The sequence below is a fragment of the Bufo gargarizans genome, chromosome 9 (assembly GCF_014858855.1).
Source record: "Bufo gargarizans isolate SCDJY-AF-19 chromosome 9, ASM1485885v1, whole genome shotgun sequence".
NCBI lineage: Eukaryota > Metazoa > Chordata > Amphibia > Anura > Bufonidae > Bufo > Bufo gargarizans.
Window position 1 is genome coordinate 189,227,547 of NC_058088.1, and position 15,231 is coordinate 189,242,777.

The 15,231-nt window shown below is 47.5% G+C and overlaps 1 protein-coding gene across 1 annotated transcript; it reads right to left on the bottom strand.

Moving 5' to 3' along the window:
- Positions 1 to 11,182: 11,182 nt before the first annotated feature.
- LOC122919632 lies at positions 11,183 to 13,609 on the bottom strand. The gene is made up of 2 exons (XM_044268769.1): positions 13,495 to 13,609; positions 11,183 to 12,941 (listed from the first exon to the last, which is right to left on the bottom strand). Exon 2 carries the CDS (start codon positions 12,881 to 12,883, stop codon positions 11,831 to 11,833), a length of 1,053 nt encoding a protein of 350 aa, XP_044124704.1. The 5' UTR covers positions 12,884 to 12,941; positions 13,495 to 13,609; the 3' UTR covers positions 11,183 to 11,830.
- Positions 13,610 to 15,231: the final 1,622 nt, after the last annotated feature.

Here is a 15,231-nt window from a genome sequence, read left to right on the forward strand (position 1 = left end):
TGTGTGTATATATATATATGTATGTAATGAACTCCCCTAGTGGTGGCTGTGTGTGTATATATATATATGTATGTAAAGAACTCCCCTATTTGTGGCTGTATATATATATATATGTATGTAAAGAACTCCCCTATTTGTGGCTGTATATATATATATATATATATATATATGTATGTAAAGAACTCCCCTATTTGTGGCTGTATATATATATATATATATATATATATATATATATATATATATGAACTCCCCTAGTGGTGGCTGTGTATATATGTATGTAATGAACTCCCCCTAGTGGTAGTTGTTTATATGTGTGTGTAATGAATTATGTCTAGTGGTGGCTGTGTATACAGTACAGACCAAAAGTTTGGACACACCTTCTCATTCAAAGAGTTTTCTTTATTTTCATGACTATGAAAATTGTAGATTCACACTGAAGGCATCAAAACTGTGAATTAACACATGTGGAATTATATACATAACAAAAAAGTGTGAAACAACTGAAAATATGTCATATTCTAGGTTCTTCAAAGTAGCCACCTTTTGCTTTGATTACTGCTTTGCACACTCTTGGCATTCTCTTGATGAGCTTTAAGAGGTAGTCACCTGAAATGGTCTTCACTTCACAGGTGTGCCCTGTCAGGTTTAATAAGTGGGATTTCTTGCCTTATAAATGGGGTTGGGACCATCAGTTGCGTTGTGGAGAAGTCAGGTGGATACACAGCTGATAGTCCTACTGAATAGACTGTTAGAATTTGTATTATTGCAAGAAAAAAGCAGCTAAGTAAAGAAATCGAGTGGCCATCATTACTTTAAGAAATGAAGGTCAGTCAGTCCGAAAAATTGGGAAAACTTTGAAAGTGTCCCCAAGTGCAGTCACAAAAACCATCAAGCGCTACAAAGAAACTGGCTCACATGCGGACCGCCCCAGGAAAGGAAGACCAAGAGTCACCTCTGCTGCGGAGGATAAGTTCATCCGAGTCACCAGCCTCAGAAATCGCAGGTTAACAGCAGCTCAGATTAGAGACCAGGTCAATGCCACACAGAGTTCTAGCAGCAGACACATCTCTAGAACAACTGTTAAGAGGAGACTGTGTGAATCAGGCCTTCATGGTAGAATATCTGCTAGGAAACCACTGCTAAGGACAGGCAACAAGCAGAAGAGACTTGTTTGGGCTAAAGAACACAAGGAATGGACATTAGACCAGTGGAAATCTGTGCTTTGGTCTGATGAGTTCAAATTTGAGATCTTTGGTTCCAACCACCGTGTCTTTGTGCGACGCAGAAAAGGTGAACGGATGGACTCTACATGCCTGGTTCCCACCGTGAAGCATGGAGGAGGAGGTGTGATGGTGTGGGGGGCTTTGCTGGTGACACTGTTGGGGATTTATTCAAAATTGAAGGCATACTGAACCAGCATGGCTACCACAGCATCTTGCAGCGGCATGCTATTCCATCCGGTTTGCGTTTAGTTATTTATTTTTCAACAGGACAATGACCCCAAACACACCTCCAGGCTGTGTAAGGGCTATTTGACCATGAAGGAGAGTGATGGGGTGCTGCGCCAGATGACCTGGCCTCCACAGTCACCCGACCTGAACCCAATCGAGATGGTTTGGGGTGAGCTGGACCGCAGAGTGAAGGCAAAAGGGCCAACAAGTGCTAAGCATCTCTGGGAACTCCTTCAAGACTGTTGGAAGACCATTTCAGGTGACTACCTCTTGAAGCTCATCAAGAGAATGCCAAGAGTGTGCAAAGCAGTAATCAAAGCAAAAGGTGGCTACTTTGAAGAACCTAGAATATGACATATTTTCAGTTGTTTCACACTTTTTTGTTATGTATATAATTCCACATGTGTTAATTCATAGTTTTGATGCCTTCAGTGTGAATCTACAATTTTCATAGTCATGAAAATAAAGAAAACTCTTTGAATGAGAAGGTGTGTCCAAACTTTTGGTCTGTACTGTATATATATGTATATAATGAACTCCCCCTAGTGGTGGTTGTATATATGTATGTAATGAACTATGCCTAGTGGTGGCTGTGTATATATGTACGTAATGAACTCCCCCTAGTGGTGGCTGTGTATATATGTACGTAATGAACTCCCCCTAGTGGTGGCTGTGTGTATATGTATGTAATGAACTCCCCCTAGTGGTGGCTGTGTGTATATGTATGTAATGAACTCCCCTAGTGGTGGCTGTGTATATATGTACGTAATGAACTCCCCCTAGTGGTGGCTGTGTATATATGTACGTAATGAACTCCCCCTAGTGGTGGCTGTGTATATATGTACGTAATGAACTCCCCCTAGTGGTGGTTGTGTATATGTGTGTAATGAACTATGTCTAGTGGTGGCTGTGTATATATGTACGTAATGAACTCCCCCTAGTGGTGGCTGTGTATATATGTATGTAATGAACTCCCCCTAGTGGTGGTTGTGTATATGTATGTAATGAAATATGCCTAGTGGTGGCTGTGTATACAGTGGCGATAAAAATTAGAGAACACCACACAATTTACAAAATGTCAAGGTCATAGTGTAGTCCTATGTGAATATATCCTAACATGAGTAAAATAGCAGTATTTTAAGATTATTTCATAAATTGTATTGATTCTAAAGCACAGAATAAAATGTAAATGAGATAATTGAAAAAGAACACTGATCAAAATTAGAGAACACTTTCAGATACCTTCAAGTTATTGGTGTTAATCTGGCAACTGGTGCTAATTTCCGATCTGATAAACCCTATTTAGGGTACTTTCACACTAGCATTTTTCTTTTCTGGCACTGAGTTCCATCAAAAGGGCTCAATGCCGGAAATGAACTGATCAGTTTTATCCCCATACATTCTGAATGGAGAGTAATCCGTTCAGGATGCATCAGGACGTCATCAGTTCAGTCCTTCTAACTGATCAGGCGAAAGAGAAAACCACAGCATGCTACGGTTTTATCTCCGGCCCAAAAAACGGAACACTTGCCTGAATGCCGGATCCGCCATTTTTTTTCCATAGGAATGTATTAGTGCCGGATCTGGCATTCAAAATACTGGAATGCCAGATCCATCCTTGCGCAGACCGAAAAAAAAGGTGAAAAAAATAAATGCCGGATCCATTTTGCCAAATGACACCGGAAAGACTGACTGATCAGGCGTTTTTAAGACTGATCAGGATCCTGATCAGTCTTACCAATGCCATCAGTTGGCATACGTTTTGCCGGATCACTCTGCCGCAAGTGTGAAAGTAGCCTTAACTGGCAGCCTAACTTTCTAGTTTTCACTGACTTTGCCAAAATGGTGTGCCGTTCCAAAGTGACTGAAACCCTCCGGCAGCAGTTTGTCCAGATGAAGGCCAAAGGGGTGACCCTATCAGCCATAGCAAGAGAAGTTGGTCGTTCCAAGTCTGCGATTTCTAGAATATTGCATCTTTACAACATCTCAAACTCATTCAAGCCCCCCAGGAAGGCTGGTCGCCCTCGAAAGACAAATGCAAGAGAGGACGGGATAATGCGGAGAGTCTCCATGGGTCATCGTTTCAACACTGCAGCTGGAATTGCTCGTGGGTTCAGCACTGAACTGGGTAAGGGTCTGCCTCGTCATACAGGGTCTCGACGTTTAAGAGCATTCGGACTGAAAGCCCACCCTGCAGGGACCAAACCTCTCATTAGCATAAAGAATCAAAAGGCTAGGCTCCCCTTTGCTGAGGAGCATGTTGTGTGGACAGAGAAGTGTCCAGAGATCATTTTAGTGATGAAAGCAAGTTTCATTTATTAGGGTCTGATGGGACTTCACTGCACTCATCACATGGTCCATCACCGTGGCTGGTGATAGACCATGTGATGACCGCAGTGACGTCAAAGGTCCTTTTCTCCCAGGTCCTCAAAGAAGAAGAAAGAAGAGAAGCCAGGCTGCGCGAACAAGTGGATGAGGTGAGTTTAATTTTATTTATTTGTTAACCCCTCCAGCGCTATTGTACTATGCATTCTGTATTAGGAATGCTATTATTTCCCCTTATAACCAGGTTATAAGGGAAAATAATAAAGATCGGGTCCCCGTCCCGATCGTCACCTAGCAACCATGCGTGAAAAATCGCACCGCATCCGCACTTGCTTGCGATTTTCACGCAGCTACATTCACTTCTATGGGGCCTGCGTTGTGTGAAAAATGCACAATATAGAGCTTGCTGCGATTTTCACGCAACGCACTAGTGATGCGTGAAAATCAGTGCTCATGTGCACAGCCCCATAGACATGAATGGGTCTGGATTCAGCGCGGGTGCAATGCGTTCACCTCATGCATTTGCACCCGCACGGAAAACTCGCTCATGTGAAGGGGCAAAAGTGTGTAAAGAAGTCAGTGAAAGGTGGAGGAGGAAGTGTCTGGTTTGGGGGATGTTTTCTGCAGCCGGAGTTGGACCTCTCCTACAGCTACATGGCAGAGAGAATGCAAGTCTGTATCAGAACCTTCTTCAACAGCACATGGTTCCTTCCCTGCGTTCATCACTCAATCAGCCGGCAATCTTCATGCAGGACGATGCCCATCCTTGGTGACAAATTTATGGTCAAGAAACCCACACCGGGGGGGGCTATAGGGGGTGCAGAGGTAGACACCTGTTTTATAGAAGGTGCATGCTGGTGGTTACACCTCTGGCTGGAGGGAAGGTGTTAGGTCAAGAATTTGGCATGGTGGGGGTGCAGTTGAAATTTTTGCCTCAGGCAGCAGGAAGGCTACGTGCTCCCCTGCCCCTGGCCACAAAGCAATAATGGAAGAGGGTCCCAAGGTGAACTCTTGCACCAGAGCCCATGAACCTTTAGCTACGCCCCTGAACCCACAACAGTCACAGAACTGCTGAGGAGACTGGAAGAAGAGTGGAGCAAAGTCCCACCGGAGCAGCGTGCGAGACGAGTGATGTCCTGTGGCCGCAGGTGTGCTGAAGTCCTACTGATCGCTGACTGATCCTCTGCGCTGCAGTCATTGCTCTTCTCTCATCATCATCAGGGTTTTTGTTGATGTACTTTGGTTATTTAGGAAAACACCGTTCTAATGGCGCGGCCACACCGCATGACTGCACCCCTTACAGAAACCCTTCAAATGATGATCCATGTAGATTACGTTATTGCTGGAAAAGTCAAGTGTTCATAAATTGTTCTCTAATTTTGATCAGCAGTGTATGTGTATGTAATGAACTCCCCCCTACATTTTTTTTGGGGGGGGGGGGTACGGTCTATGGGGGCACTCGGCCCGCGGTACGGTCTATGGGGGCACTCGGCCCGCGGTACGGTCTATGGGGGCACTCGGCCCGCGGTACGGTCTATGGGGGCACTCGGCCCGCGGTACGGTCTATGGGGGCACTCGGCCCGTAGTATGGTATGGTCTATGGGGGCACTCGGCCCGCGGTATGGTTTATGGGGGGCACTCGGCCCGCGGTACGGTCTATGGGGGCACTCGGCCCGCGGTACGGTCTATGGGGGCACTCGGCCCGCGGTACGGTCTATGGGGGCACTCGGCCCGCGGTACGGTCTATGGGGGCACTCGGCCCGCGGTACGGTCTATGGGGGCACTCGGCCCGCGGTACGGTCTATGGGGGCACTCGGCCCGCAGTACGGTCTATGGGGGCACTCGGCCCGCAGTACGGTCTATGGGGGCACTCGGCCCGCGGTACGGTCTATGGGGGGCACTCGGCCCGCAGTACGGTCTATGGGGGCACTCTGCCCGCAGTACGGTCTATGGGGGCACTCTGCCCGCAGTACGGTCTATGGGGGCACTCTGCCGCAGTACGGTCTATGGGGGCACTCTGCCCGCAGTACGGTCTATGGGGGCACTCTGCCCGCAGTACGGTCTATGGGGACACTCTGCCGCAGTATGGTTTATGGGGGCACTCTTTTGACCACATTTCCCTCCACTCTGAGAGGTTTTGTGTGAGGGAACAGGAAAAGCTGGGTAGTTTTTACTTGCAGTAATGGCGGCCCCTGCGTCTCCCGCTCATAGTCTGAGGCAGCCGTGTCCGTCACTCACATTATCACCCAGCTGTCCCAGAAATGGCGGCAGAATCCTTACAACCCGTCTGAAGGCCTCCATGTGAGGACACGCTCCCTATGTCCAGCACTGGGCAGGGGCCACCCTCCTCTCACCTCTTCTCCTCAGTCCCAGCTTCTTTCCCCTCACTACAGGCGGGTCTCCGCTGCTGAGCCGAAAATCACCTTAGCAACCAATCAGAATCCTTGTCTCATGCTCTCCGTGCAGGGCAGAGAATAAAAGCTCCACTCTGATTGGATGATGTGAGATATGGCAGAACCAATGGCAGCTGTGTAAATTATTCATCCCGCCCCCTGATCTAACTAAGCCCCTCCTTCTCTGTTTATTGGTCTAATCCCCTGTCAATCATTCAACCCGACGTCTGCTGCACTACTGCGCCCAGCAGAACCAGTGTATTATATCTCCAGGTTATATAGGTTCTCACCATCAGCTTGTGTTCCAGGGAATGAGGTGAGGAGTATAGTGCTAAAGTATCACACATGACAGGCTTAGATACACAGCTCTGAACACAGTATCACACATGACAGGCTTAGATACACAGCTCAGCAAATAATATGACATGCCTGGATTAGATACACAGCTCAGCAGGCAGTATCACACATTATAGGATTAGATACATAAGCAGAATATGACTGAATAGGCTTAGATATATCAGTATCACAGTATGTAGGCTCAGATGCAGACGCTGTGCAGACTGTATCACACAATAGGATTAGATACACAGCTCAGTAGACTGTATCACACAGGATAGGATTAGATACACAGCTCAGCAGACAGTATCACACAGGATAGGATTAGATACACAGCTCAGCAGACAGTATCACACAGGAGAGGATTAGATACACAGCTCAGCAGACAGTATCACACAGGATAGGATTAGATACACAGCTCAGCAGACAGTATCACACAGGATAGGATTTAGATACACAGCTCAGCAGACAGTATCACACAGGATAGGATTAGATACACGGCTCAGCAGACAGTATCACACAGGATAGGATTAGATACACAGCTCAGCAGACAGTATCACACAGGATAGGATTAGATACACAGCTCAGCACTCAGTATCACACAGGAGAGGATTAGATACACAGCTCAGCACTCAGTATCACACAGGAGAGGATTAGATACACAGCTCAGCAGACAGTATCACACATGATGGGATTAGATACACAGCTCAGCAGACAGTATCACACAGGATAGGATTAGATACACAGCTCAGCAGACAGTATCACACAGGAGAGGATTAGATACACAGCTCAGCAGACAGTATCACACAGGATAGGATTAGATACACAGCTCAGCAGACAGTATCACACAGGATAGGATTTAGATACACAGCTCAGCAGACAGTATCACACAGGATAGGATTAGATACACAGCTCAGCAGACAGTATCACACAGGATAGGATTAGATACACAGCTCAGCAGACAGTATCACACAGGATAGGATTAGATACACAGTTCAGCAGACAGTATCACACAGGATAGGATTAGATACACAGCTCAGCAGACAGTATCACACAGGATAGGATTAGATACACAGCTCAGCAGTCAGTATCACACAGGATAGGATTAGATACACAGATCAGCAGACAGTATCACACAGAATAGGATTAGATACACAGCTCAGCAGACAGTATCACACAGGTTAGGATTAGATACACAGCTCAGCAGGCAGTATCATAATGATAAGATTAGATACACAGCTCAGCAGACAGTATCACACAGGATAGGATAAGATACACAGCTCAGCAGACAGTATCACACAGGATAGGATTAGATACACGGCTCAGCAGACAGTATCACACAGGATAGCATTAGATACACAGCTCAGCAGTCAGTATCACACAGGATAGGATTAGATACACAGCTCAGCAGACAGCATCACACAGGATAGGATTAGATACACAGCTCAGCAGACAGTATCACACAGGATAGGATTAGATACACAACTCAGCAGACAGTATCACACAGGATAGGATTAGATACACAGCTCAGCAGGCAGTATCACACAGGATAGGATTAGATACACAGCTCAGCAGACAGTATCACACAGGATAGGATTAGATACACAACTCAGCAGACAGTATCACACAGGATATGATTAGATACACAGTTCAGCAGACAGTATCACACAGGATAGGATTAGATACACAGCTCAGCAGGCAGTATCACACAGGATAGGATTAGATACACAGCTCAGCAGACAGTATCACACAGGATAGGATTAGATACACAGCTCAGCAGACAGTATCACAATGATAAGATTAGATACACAGCTCAGCAGACAGTATCACACAGGAGAGGATTAGATACACAGCTCAGCAGACAGTATCACACAGGAGAGGATTAGATACACAGCCCAGTAGACAGTATCACACAGGATAGGATTAGATACACAGCTCAGCAGACAGTATCACACAAGATAGGATTAGATACACAGCTCAGCAGCACATTTTTATGATGTTGTTGTTACACGATGGGGGTTGTAGTCGCAGTCAGGATGGTGACAGGTGCTCATACCACATATAATATTCATCTAGTCAGACCTAAGGGATCGGACGACAGCGGCTTCCAGCGCGGGGTTAATCTGTATACAATGACAATGACATGTGATCTCCTGTTACATTGTTAATGATCAGTAACGATAGAAGATCTGGAGGATGACAGCGCACCCGCCACAGTGCCACCGAGCCGCCTGTCAGGGTGTCCACGCCTGGCTTCTCCAGATAGTCCCTGTGTCCGGTGGATGAGGTCTTCTCCACAGGTTGTCCCCATGGTGGGAGTCCTTCATCTATAACCATCGGTCTCCGCGGTCTTCTTCGGCACCATGTCGGTGGATGGAGAGACGTCTCCAGATGTCCTGCGCTGCACGGTCTGCCTGGAGGACTACAGACCCTATGGGCCCCTCAAGCCTCGGATCTTGCCCGTGTGTCTCCACACATTTTGCGAAGGCTGCTTGGAAAGACTCGGGGTGGACAACGCTTACAGCATCTCCTGCCCCATCTGCCGAGTGTTCAATGATGTCTTCGGAAAAGATGGCATCCAGGTGCTGCCCATCAACAGCAGGGTGCCCTACTTCGAGACCGTAGAAGAAGAAGAGACAGAAGAATCGGACATCTTGGCCTTCATCGACCCATCCATCCCATCCTGCCCGATGTGCGGCGGTATAACCCTCTTCGCCCCTTTCGGTTTGGATGCTGATATTACCCAGTGCCATACTTGTCAGTGGGTGAGCGTGGAGGTCATGGAGTTGGAGAAGACTACCCTGCCGGTGACGGGCAGCGTGGAGGTCCACATCGAGAGAACAGTGCCAAGGGGTGACACCAAGGGGTCTGCACCCCAGGATTGTAGAGTGTGGCCACAGAAGAGGAAGACACTGGTGGGAAGACTCGTCAGCTACTTGAGGTGGGTGATGGCGAGGTGATGGGTTAGGTAGCCCTGGCCAATTTATCATCTGGTAGATGGTGAACCCAACATAGGAATGGACTGTCCTTATACCCTGACCCGGTCCCTAGCTGTAGCAATGGACATGGGCTTCATAATCCAACACGTTTCAGCCATGGACCAGTCAACCTAAAGCATTGTAGATTGAGACAGCCCCACCCCACCCCTTGTCTTTATAACGGCAACATAACAATTGATTACAACCCTTTATTTATTTTTTTAAAGGGATTGTCCAGGATTACAAAAACATGGCCGCTTTCTTCCAAAACCGGTGCCGTCTCTGTCCATTAGTCGCGTCGGGTATTGCAGCTCAGCTTCAAACTGTGGACAGGTGTCCTGCTAGAAGAAAACAGCCATGTTTTTCTAATTCTGGACAATCCCTTTAAATTTGAAAAGTTTGGTAAAATTTTTCTCTGTCTAGAGGGCTTCTAGACGGAGAAAAATTTTACCAAAATTTTCAAATGACGGTAGACTTTAATAGTCCCAAAATACAGTAAATATTAGGGGTTATACTTTTCTCGACAACTGACAGATATTTTATCGTTCAGGAAACGTTTCTCCTCCCGCTGAGAGGCACTCCGCAGGATGAAGATGGAAATGCGGCGGAAAACAAAAAATTGCAAGAATTTACCTTCTGGCTCATATGTCCATGTATCTGGGTGATAAAAACAAAAAACAAAGTGAATCCTGCAAAATACTGCCACCCTAAGCCCCGCCCCCATCTACTAGCCACGCCTTTATTTCTTTTCTCAAAAAAATCCTCTAAATGTTGGTCCTTAAAGGGGAACTCCACCCAACATTCGACACCCCTCACATTCTTAGTATCAGTTGTGTAAGGTGACATCCTCCAGCCTACAGTGGTGACAGACGCTCTCCTTTCTCATTCAGATGCATGAGAGGTTGTCACAGCCCTGCCTTCTTTTTACCAATATTACTGGAGTAGAAAATGGACTTGATTTGTAATCATCTATAAATAATTAAAAGATAAACTTTAAACATTTTTAAATATCTTTATTATTCTTTCTCGACAGCGGAGGCGCTGGGTGACAACCACGAAAACGTGAATACACGAGGACACGTATGGGACCACGTAGATGTTATTCTAAGACTACAAGGGAACGGCGTGGCAGGGGTGACCTTGGGTGACGCGGAGACACAATGCTGATAGCTTATCGACTAAATGCTTTCTACTCGATAAGCTTGTAATATTCCAAGGCGGAATTAGCGTTGTGTGCAAGAAGCCCAGGTGTGACTTAAAGGGTAACTCCACCTCGGTGGAGCATAATCAGTCTCATACACATCCCCTTCAAATCCCAAATCCAGGTATTGGCCGTGTAGGGAACCTGCACTGCAGCCCCTATAGTTTCAGAATCGGTTGGGGTCCCAGACTGTCGGACCCTCATGGATCATGAAGTGATGTCATACCCTACCTGACGGGGATAACCCTTTAAACCGCACCATGATCAATTAGTAGAACTCTACACGCTCAGATGAATATATCCTGAAATTGGTGAAAATGTTGTACGGTGGTGCACAGGATAAAGTTGAACCCCCTTGTTATCTTGCAGACTACAGTTTTCTGTTATAATTAAAGGGCATCTGTCAGCAGTTTTGTACCTATGAAACTGGCTGACCTGTTGGCAGCTGAAGACATCTGTGTTGGTCCTATGTTCATATGTGCCCGCATTGCTGAGAAAAATTATGTTTTAATATATGCAAATGAGCCTCTAGGAGCAACGGGGGCGTTACCATTACACCTAGAGGCTCTGCTCTCTCTGAAACTGCTGCGCCCTCTGCACAGGGCTTGGTGTTATGACTTGTTTACTGCCTGGTCCTGTCAGTGAAAGTGCAGAGAGATCGGAGCCGCTAGGTGTAACGGCCACACCCCCATTGCTCCTAGAGGCTTATTTGCATACATTAAAACATAATTTTTCTTAGAAATGAAGGCACATACGAACACGGGACCAACACAGATGTCTTCAGCTGCCAACAGGTCAGCCAGTTGCATAGGTACAAAACTGCTGACAGATGCCCTTTAAGTCCAGTGGACATAGGAACAAGGCTGGCCACACACTTTCACTCCCAGCTCCCTCCATACACATACACCCTAGGCTCGGCTGAGCATGCATGTGTCCTGAATGAAGAGAGGGAAGAAAGCCAATGCCAGACACTTCTGGCAGCAGGTTATCTCCGTGAGAACAAAAGGGTCAGGCGGCAATTAGCTCGTTGGTCAACCGATTGCGCCTAAATGGGCGGGTTTGGCAGACATCAGCCTGAAGGTATGGTTCCGTCTCAACCAGGGTAAGCGGTGACTAGAAAGCGATATCCAACGTGGCTTTATTGTCTCACTTGCCAAAAAGAATCATCAAAATAAACACCAGAATCGGCAGAAACAGGAAAAGAAAGCAGAAAAACTCAGCAAAGAGCAAAAACATCAAAGCAAAAAGGTACAAGCAGCGGCAGCGATGCTCCAGCCTGGTCAGCCGGGTCATTAACCCCTGCGGATTCCGGAGACAGGGCGGGAAGAGGAAAAGACGTCCACTTCGGAAGCGTTTGTGGAACCTGTACTCCAGAGCTCCGCACAGTCCAGGTCTTCTGACCAGCGCCTGCGCAGGCACATAGTCCGGCACAATGCAGACACCTCCACTTTCCATCATCTGCTCCTGCATCTTATGGACCTCCCATTCCAACATGGGAGTAGTCTGCCGACAGATCGGGCATATCACCCGGCAGAGGTTGGTGCGATTAGCGGTGTTGACCATGGTTCTGATACAGTCGTCACAAAAGACATGGTTGCAGTGGAGCAAGGACTGCTTGTGCTTGGTGGTATCATATAGCTCTGTGCATATGGGACATTCCTCCTGCTCATGGTCGTCCTCCTCTAGTAAAAGTTTGGAGGACTCTACCGGCTCCTTTGTCTCATTTCCTTCAAGATTTTTCTCAAGATCATCATCGTCCTCAACCTGAGATTCGCCAGAACCAGACGAAGCCCTTGGCAAACCATAAAGCGAGTCAACCCTATCTATCAGATGAGATGGTCCAGGTTCAACATGGCCACTAGCAGCTACATTCTCTTCAGCGATGGTCACACACAAGTCCATACTATGGTTGGAGATGCAAAGGTCGGCCTTTAGAGTCTCTATGTCTATCTCATAAGGATCATTAAGAACTTCTTGCCCCTTCGCCTTCACGGGTCCATCTTGAGAAGTTTTATCATGCAGATAGCCCTCTTCGTGGAGGTTTTCTATGAGTTCGGAGCTTTGATCTTCTTGTCTCTTGCTTCGCTTGGCATCATGGACGTCACAGGTCACTACCGGGCGAGTCATTTTAGCAAACGCTAGAGGAGAAGATCCAGGTTCCTCTGCTATCGGGTCTACACCAGCTCTTGGCTCATCCATTCCTTAGAAGGGCGAAGCTGTTTTGAGGAATCTTGCCTGGTTCTTCATGATTAGGAACCTGCATACAAAACCTCAATTAGATAAATTGTACATAAATCTGTTCAGTTATATCTAAAGCTTGACTAAGGTGGGCCAAACCTGCAACAGAAACCCATCAGCCAGCCGAAATCTAGTCCGACTAGAACGTCCGGCCAATGTCGGGGAAAATTGCTTCGGAGATGTTGGATTTTGTCATGCCCAATGCTGTGTTCTCAGAGGAGACGTGTTCCCCTTGCCTTATTCAGAACACATGCATGCTGTAGTCTCATTTGCCCTTCAGGGGTCTGGAGAAGCTGGGTGACAGCCATGTTGGATGTCTGCAGAATAAACTGCTAGAAAACTGTATTAGGTGCTAAATGGCGATTATGCCGGTTTCCACCCAGCTTTTCCAGAAGCAGATATAGCTATGAATCAGTTCTGTAGCTTCTTCAGTTTAACCCCGTTCATTCCTTATCTCACTCGACTAAACTGATCCCCGAGCCCCTCCACCCCCAACAAGCCATAAGTATATGCACCGTATGCAGACATTTGCAAAGGGGTTATTAAAAAATCACCTGCCCCCCCACCCTTACCTTTTTGCAACTTTTCCAGAACACCCCCGTCCCCCCTGGGTCTGTGACTTCACATCCATGCGGCACCTCCGGGCTCCTCTTCATGAAGTAGTCCCAGTCCCAACTCTGCTCTTCTCATTCCCAGTACTTGCAGCAGACTGGAGGAACTGGTCTGTCCGGATTTATCCCCTGGGTGTCCAGCCAATAGCAGCGGAGAACAAATCCTGAGATAAGGTACAGCCGGGACATGTCCGACGGGTGTAGGGCGGCCCGGAATGTCAATTACCCTGGAAGAAGGCGGTCTACAGCAGGGGACCCCCGACTACTGACTGCCGATAGTTATGTGCTGTTTGTGGGGTTGTCAGTATGCCGTTGTCAGGGATCTCCCCAATTTTTATCATCAAGGCAATCATATTTACTCTTTAAAGAGGGTTTTTCACTGAATCTGCTGATCACAAAGCGTCCTCTTGCTGGGACTTCCATCAATCGGCGGTGATCTGCAGTAAGTGTTCGGCTTCCCTGCAGCGCCACCACAGGAGAAACAAAGCATTACACCGTGTCCGTTCCCATCACGGGTTGTCTGTGTAATGCAGGGCAGGTCCTCCAGAGACGCTCGTTGTGACCCTCTCATCACTCTGGCTAAGAGATGAGGGTCCTGAAGAGAGGACCACCCCCCGATATCATTCCCTAATAGGTTGCCCCTTCAATTCTTGGAGACAAAAGACCCTCCCAATGGTTGAAGACCCCATGCTGAAATTTAGGGCATATTTTTTGCCCTGAAATCTGACTACCTGCCAGCCAGGCATCTCCTGTGCCTCTAGACCAGGGATGGCCAACCTGAGGCTCTCCAGCTGTTGCTAAACTACAACTCCCAGCATGCCCACGCTGCCTACAGCTATTAGCCTACAGCAGGGCATGGTGGGAGTTGTAGTTTTACAGCAGCTGGAGAGCCGCAGGTTGGCCATCCCTACTCTAGACCCAGGGAAGGGGATGCACTGGGAGGGGGTCTTTATTTTCCTGCCTCATAGGGATGTACAGAGGAAATGTTTAACGATATTGGACCATTGCAGCAACAGAAACTACTCCCCAATACACACCCTCAGGATGCAGCATCGACATACACCGGACAATGAGACGGACGCCCTCATCTCCATTTAACCCCCGCCCCCCTATAGATACCTATATGCATCTCACATTGCAGGGCCAGTATTGTACCGTGTTCACTACCTGCCTATTGTCTCTGGAGACATGTAAATTAAAGGTACACACACACACCCCCTGTCCACGCGGACACAGAGAGGCAACAAGCTGAGAGCAGTGAAAACAGCACGCCCTCAGCCCGGGTAACTGCCACCAGTTCTCGTTTGATATAAGCCCGGTCCGCTAAAGGTACAGAAATGGAAAACTGACGCACCCTTCATTGTGGTATCTATTACCCACCTTCAGCGTATACTCCAATGGGTGCACTGTCCCTTTAAGAAGCCATTTACGATATTAGAAGATTCGCAGCTACGGTCAGTTTCCCAGCACTGGAGATATGTGACATAAAGGGGGGGCAGAAACTTTCTAGAACCCCACAGTCGGCCTCTGCCCAGCCTCAAGTGGCTGATAACTGAGGACAATAGACGGTACTTACCTGCACTTTCTACAGAGAAGGCGCAGGCGAGAACAGGTTTACCTGCAGTGAGACTGAACCAGGCGGGTGAGGCCAGAGCTGGTTCTCGCCTGTGACTTGAGGGCGGATTCCTCCGACCAAAC

Excerpts from the sequence above, each read along its gene's own strand:
- LOC122919632 (XM_044268769.1), bottom strand. The coding sequence starts at position 12,883 with ATGGATGAGCCAAGAGCTGGTGTAGACCCGATAGCAGAGGAACCTGGA.